At 32.0% G+C, this 7,171-nt stretch overlaps 1 protein-coding gene across 1 annotated transcript; it reads left to right on the top strand.

The window, feature by feature from the left end:
* Positions 1 to 2,606: 2,606 nt before the first annotated feature.
* On the top strand, positions 2,607 to 6,852 carry LOC101213858. Its single transcript, XM_004148724.3, has 8 exons — positions 2,607 to 3,131; positions 3,565 to 4,056; positions 4,258 to 4,417; positions 4,607 to 4,901; positions 5,646 to 5,718; positions 5,793 to 5,883; positions 6,104 to 6,183; positions 6,266 to 6,852. Exons 1-8 carry the CDS (start codon positions 3,051 to 3,053, stop codon positions 6,449 to 6,451), a joined length of 1,458 nt encoding a protein of 485 aa, XP_004148772.1. The 5' UTR covers positions 2,607 to 3,050; the 3' UTR covers positions 6,452 to 6,852.
* The last annotated feature ends 319 nt before the right edge of the window (positions 6,853 to 7,171 follow it).

Genomic DNA, 7,171 nt, shown 5'->3' with positions numbered 1-7,171 from the left:
AATTTAAAATTATGTCCACCTGTCCTTAAATTCTATAAATTTATAATAATAGTCTTTCTATATTTGATAAATCCCTTCTGTTAACCATCAATTTTAACTTCAAAATAGATACTAAATTACAATTTTCATTGTTTACAAATAAAGAATAATATAAATAAAACGTAAAAAGAAAATTGGCCTAGAAAGATATACATAGTTCATTAAAAATGTATTAACTAACTAAGTTCACAGTGTGAATGAAAAACAATATTATTAAAGACTAAAGAAAATGTTTTCTAAAATTCAAACGGTGGAATAATACGAATTCTATATAGGTTTTAGCACGACTTATAGTCGGGATTCTTCTAAAAATTAAAGATATTTTAATATTTTCAAGCTTTAAATGACCAAATTAACCTAATTATCATCGTATGAATTTGTAATATTTATTTTAGGTTTAAAAAGCTTTATAATTTGTTATTCTTTTTGTTTTAGTAAATCTAAAACCTAAGGTTGTTGCTCCACACGTCTTCCAAGAAAAATTTAAATTAAAAAGAAGATACCAAAAAGAAAAACAAATAAAGAGAAAAAGTAGTTGAGAGAAAAAGAAATAAGGATTGAATTGGGGAAGCGCCATTTGAAGGTGAACTCAATCATCACATCCACGCCCTTAGCTGACCTCACAACCCTCACTCCCCACCGTATGTACACAAATTCAGTGCATCCATCCCTCTATTTATTCTTCCTTACTCAACTATGTGTCTATCTGTAAATTATCATACACCTCATTTTGTTTTTAATCTTTTATTTTGGAAAGTTGATTTTTCTTTTTTCTTTTTTTTGAAAAATTGAAACAAGAATTGTTTTGTTTATTCATACATACATTTTAATTAATGTTAATGAATGTATTGTTTTGACCAAATCTTGCATGTTCTCTTGTCTTATAATCTTCTCTTCTTTTTTTTTTTTTTCAAAATATTTATTGACTATAAAAGACACTAACTAAAGTATGAAAGTATTAATCATTACCAAAGAAATATAATATATAGTGACTTCGACCCATTATTTCTCCTTAAATGAGAATATAAATGCAACTCAAGTGTATATATAATATATATATATATACACACACACATCTCAATTTCATTAACTCACCCACCAACAACAATTTTGTACATAAACCTACTTCATATATTCTTTTCTTTTTCTTTTTTAAATATTATTCTCATCCTAAACTTTAAATTAATTTATTTTTTCAATTACATTTATTCTCCTTTCAAATGTCTAATTAAAGTTTAAATGCAGTCTGGTTGTTGGTTTTATCAAAAATAACTAATTCGGGTATAAATTAACTTTCAATCATTAAATTTGTAAAATTAACTTAAATAACAAAACTCCTATCAGTGATAGTAAATATATTTGTTCATTTTCTTATAAAAGGTAGAGATTAAAATCAAACAAATGTTGGAAGTAAAACCAATAAGGTGATTTCTTCTTCTTCTTTTTTTGTGAGTGCAATTAATGTTTACAAAATTATTCAGCCACAAATGATCGTTTAGGTCAAATGTGTATTGAGAAACTTTAGAATTGTTACCCATTGAAAGTACGTAAGAGGAATTTAAGTTATAGTCTCTTAACTTTATCCATTTTTTTCAAATATATGAATTATGAGATCCCAATTTTGAAATACACCATAGGAATCTATAGAAAGTAATGAATATTCTTGATACCTTCACCCAGGATTTCAAAAAAAAAAAAAAAAAAGATTAAATAGAAAAACTTATGAAAATTTGTTTGAAATATTTACAAAGTATTTTTTAAAAAATGTGGTTCTTCATAATATATTTTTTAATTAATTTTAAAAAAAAAAAGAAAAGAAAAGCAAATACATTAATATGGATTGATCCAAAAGATGAGAGAGCCAATAAGTTGGAATTAATATGATTCTCGTAACCTCTCAAATAAATCAAAACTTTCATCCTCGAAACATTAAACTCATTTGACTCATTTTTTTTAATTATGACATTAAATGTGCCATCATCACAAAGTATATGCATAGGGCAACCTACCTCACACACCTGAGAGATACTGTTTATACTATCAAATGTCCTATTCAAAAGTTATTTAATTACTCAATTTCATATATTTTCAAGTTTCAACAAGAAGAAGAAAATAGTCTTTAAAATTTTTAAAATATATTTTTCCTTTCACCAACTGCTCTGTTTTCCTATGGGTGAAGCTGCTTTGCTTCGAGAAGAGGCCCTTGCGGAAGCGCTACCCACCCTTCTATTACTTTTTTTCCAAACTCGTAGTAGATGTCTGGAACCGTGAAGAGTATAGTCTTGGTTGTTGCAGACGATGGTTTTTTTCATTTACAAATATTTAATAATAATGATGAAGTTTTTCAATTATTAAGTTTGATGTGCTATACAAATACAAGGTTTATAAGTATTTTTATAATTTTACTCTTTCTAAAATAATCAAAAAGATATATATATTAATTAATATTTATTGATCGGGAGATTAGAAGTTTGATTTTATACGTAGAAATGGGAGTCATAAAATGACAAAAACAAAAACAAATGCACAATCCAAAAAAGGACAAAACTTGAAAGGAATAAGAGAGGAAAATAGGATGAAGAAGAAAAGAGAAAGCAAGCAAGAGTAACAACAGTCTCTAATGGATGACTTAAAAAGGAATTAAAAATCTCGTGAATTTGAGGGGTAAACTTGAAAAAGGGGTGTTTTTTTGTGTTTAAATGTGATTCGCCCAACAAGGCCATGCGGTTATGGTTGAGGCCTGAGGGACTCCAACGCACCAGCAACAGCAGCAGCAACCAAAGCCTTTATTTATTTAGTGCCATTGGCGTCAGTCTGTAGCTCCACCTTTTGCTGCAACAATAAATATACCCTCTTCTTCTGCTGCTTCTTCTTCTTCTTCGTCTTTCTCTCTTTTTCATTCCCTCATTTCTTTACCATTTCAATTTCCCTTCTCTTTTCGATCCATTTTGAATGTTCTTTGTGGGTTTTTGCCTTCTGGGTTTTGTTCCTTTTCTTGATTCTTTGCTCTAATGGAAAACGGAGATAAGCTTGTTGTTCAAGCCACTGAAATGGGTTCACGTGAAGAACCCATTTCAATTCCTATCCAAAAGGTATGGTGAATTAATGAATTAATGGATGATGTTCTCTGTTTTTCCCCCCTTTTTTGTTTTACCCTTTTCGTTTCTGGGATTTTTCTCGTGTTTTCTCACTGCTGGAAGCTCTAATTCTTGTTTGTTTTAATGCGGTTTTTCTCGTTTTATCATCTGATTTTGTTTTGTGATTTTGTAAGAACATTGATTAAGCTGAGCTAAGTGGCAAGAGGAATGAAAGATTGTTGCTACTGTGTCTTTAAATTATGTTTACTCTCTTTTGTGTATTTGTTCGCCAGTTTGAAGTATTTTTGCTGTTTTATTACTGAAATTCTTCACGGTGAGTTATGAGTTCGTTTGGTTTTTTCTGAAGTTTTTGTGAACTTGTGAAATACCCTGTTTCTGTTTTCTTCTTCTTCTTGCTTATGTTCTTAAGTTTCATTTCTTCTTCCAGGATGAAGGCACAGCTGCTGGGATAACTGAAGAAAAAGAGCATTCTCATCAATGGAAGAGATCAAATCTTGTTCTAGAGATACCGTCTCGAACACCGGAATCGTCCCCGCAAGATTATCATGCTATAAAGATGCCTCAAACTCCTAGGAAAGTGAATTTTCTCTTGACACCAAGCCCCTCAGAGGTGAGAATTAATGGATCTGGATCACCTGGTCCATCTTCATCTAGAGGCAAATCATCTATAAGAAGTCTCTTCCCCAAGTTGAGCTTTATCCATAGAAGTTCTTCAGACGTTGAGAAGGTTGCTAACCTCGCTCTTGAAGGTTCATCAAATGGGGCACAAGAGAAGCCTTCAATATCTAGGTCTTTGTCTCTTTCAAAGATTTTCACCCCTAGGATAAAGAGGACTTCATCACTTCCCGTTACTCCCATCATTCACTCGAACCCTGAATCAGCGCATGGAGGAACGAGAGGAGGTGCTACGAACGTTATTGTATGCATCCACTCCATTCAAGTTCATTAGCTTCTAAAAATTTCAATGCTCAAGCATTTTGGATGCTTTTTAAATTCGTTGTTCTTTTCATATGTTTAATTAGGTGTGTGTCTATATTGTAAACATTCTATATTTTGTATTACTATGGATTAAGCATGCTGCAACTTGTGCAATTTTATCCAATTTTTGTGTTTTGCGTAGGGAAAAGGAGCTCAACGACAAATAGCTCGTTCGCTTTCGGTCCCAGTGAATGATAAAGAGTCAAGTTTGAGGAGGATGGATTCGTTTTTTCGTGTAATTCCTTCGACACCACTTGTGAAGGGAGGAAGTGGAAAGCTAAATATAACCATAGAGGAAGCTGGTATGATTTGATGAAAGAATATCGATTACTGTTGGATTACATTTTTTTTCATTTTTCTTCCTTATAATGAAACTAACACTTTGAGGTTGATCAAATGGTTGAAGGCCTTCCTAGCAAAAACTTCTACTCACATTTAGGGCAAAAGAACAATTTGAAAACTAATTTAATGGTGTTTATTTGATGGTTCAGAAGAAGATAATGCTGGTGAAGATATACCTGAAGAAGAGGCTGTTTGCAGAATCTGTATGGTTGAATTGTGCGAAGGCGGCGAGACGTTAAAGATGGAATGTAGCTGCAAAGGTGAACTTGCTTTGGCACATAAGGACTGTGCCATCAAATGGTTTAGTATCAAGGGGAATAAGACATGTGATATTTGTAAGGAAGAGGTCCGAAACTTACCCGTTACTCTGCTACGTATTCAAAGTATTCGAGCTCGAAGTACCGGAGCAATCAGAGCTCTGCAGGAAGATGTCAATGGATACAGGTCATTTTTTTGAAACAGTTTTAATTTTTCATGCTTCGTCCACTTTGTCCTTCTGTTTTGTATATATCACTCAGCAATTTTTTTCCATCTGATTTTAGTTTTTGAACTTTATTTTTATCCTCAAACTTTTATATGCTATATTTTTAGTCCTTAGACTTTCAAATATATTGTTTTAGTCCAAAAAGTTGTCTAGGAAACAATTTCAATTTTTCTCATTAATTTTTAAAAATTTATCACTGAAAATAGAATTGTGATTTGTTTCAAAACTAGCACATGAACCATTACATCTAAGCTTCAAACTGTTCATTATATTTGAACTTTTTCTTAAAAGATAAATGAATAAAAAGATGTGTAGAATCAAATTTCTGTTGAGTGATTTATAAAAAATGATGAAGCAAAGTTCAAAGACAGTCAAAATGTTCAAAAGTTCATGGAGCAACTTTTATTTTCTTAAACATAATTTCTTAGGCCCATAACATATTACACTGTTTGTAAACAGAAGCATGAAAATGAAGATTCTTTCAATAAATTTTTTGAACCTTCATAACCCCTCTTTCTCTTCTGCATCCTGTGCAAAGAAAATTTGTAATGTCGACTATGAAGGTCGTCTTCATAGAACAACCGAAACATGACACCGATTTCCATTTTTCTATAGCTTGTTCATTCTTAACCATCCTGTTTGGTACAAAGTCAAAGAGCAAAAAGGGGAGTTCATTAAAATTTCCAATGTTCAAATCTTTACAGGGTTTGGCAGGAAGTTCCCGTGCTCGTTATCGTGAGCATGCTTGCTTATTTCTGTTTTCTCGAGCAACTACTGGTAGGCTTTGCATCTCTACGTTTTGTACATTGAATTCTTAGCAGATTTCCTTGAAAAACGTTTTCATCTTTCAGGTCGGTAAAATGGGGAGTGGCGCAATCGCAATATCCCTCCCTTTTTCTTGTGTACTTGGATTACTCTCATCCATGACCTCATCAACTATGGGTAGGTAATCTAATAATGATGTATAACCTTTCTTTGATCTTATAATTTTTGTTAGTTTGGGAGCTTACTGACCATGATCGCATTGGAAAGTGATTGTCTTTGTAGGCATTAGTGTTTATCATTTTCATTTTGGTACTTTTTTACACTACTTCATTATGATGCTTTGTTATTATAGAATGTGGTTACTAATTTTCAATATCCTAACTCGTGAATTATGTAGTTAAAAGAAGATTTGTCTGGGTATACGCCTCGTTTCAGTTTGCTCTCGTCGTTCTCTTTGCACATATCTTTTACTCCGTGGTGAGAACTCTGTGCACATGAATCTTTTCTATGCAATTAAGATGTTATTTTCAATCGGGTGTTCTTTCCCTTGTCACAATAGGTTGGCATCCAAGCAGTTTTATCTATTCTTCTTGCAACTTTTACGGGGTTCGGTGTCGTGATGAGCGGTACTTCAATCCTAGTCGAGTTCATCCGATGGAGAAGAAGATGGCAAGCTTCGTTGGAGCAACATCAAACACAGATGATAACACGACCAGGCCAATTCCCTAGAACATCAAGTGTATAACAAGAAAACCGTCCATTCCAAACTAATATCGACACCGAACCAAATAGATACGACAAAAGCAATAGCAGAAGTTCAATTTGTTACTTAGTACTATACGCAGTTTCACTAGCTCAAAATCGGTCATGACGAACATGTGTAAATGAGAAATTTGTGTTTGTTGTTTACTTGAGAAGTGTTTTTCAAGTCAATGAAGAATTGACTTCATAGGCTTCTTTTTGTTTCTTTTTCATGGTTTTTTTGTAGAACAAAGTTGCATTGTTTTTTCTTTTTCTCTTCCTTTTTTCAGCGGTGGATGAGAGTTTGTGAAAGTTTGTGAAAGTTTGTGAAAGTTTGTATTAATGTAGATTTGTATTACTCTCTGATGTGAGTGCTTTATACACTAAACCATTCCTCTTCTAACATACATTCTTCTTCACTAATTGTTTATAATTGTGGTATTCATTAGAGTTTTAAAATCCCATTTTCGACCTTATTTTGGCATAAATTTTCTTCCATCTTATTTAACTTCTAACACAAATTACAAAGTAAAGTGGTAGTTGCAATTATACCTCAATTTTTCCTCTAAAATTTCCTCTAAAAGTTTAGAGGTGTAATTATGACTACTATTAAAATCTTATTGTTTTCTTCTATATTGTAATATTAAAATCTTATTGTTTTCTTCTATATTGTAATATTATTTGAAGTTTAATGTATCACTTATTTCTTCACATCTTCCCTTCT

This window comes from Cucumis sativus, chromosome 1, assembly GCF_000004075.3.
Source record: "Cucumis sativus cultivar 9930 chromosome 1, Cucumber_9930_V3, whole genome shotgun sequence".
In the NCBI taxonomy this organism is placed as follows: Eukaryota; Viridiplantae; Streptophyta; class Magnoliopsida; order Cucurbitales; family Cucurbitaceae; genus Cucumis; species Cucumis sativus.
This window is presented reverse-complemented; position numbering and strand designations above follow the sequence as displayed.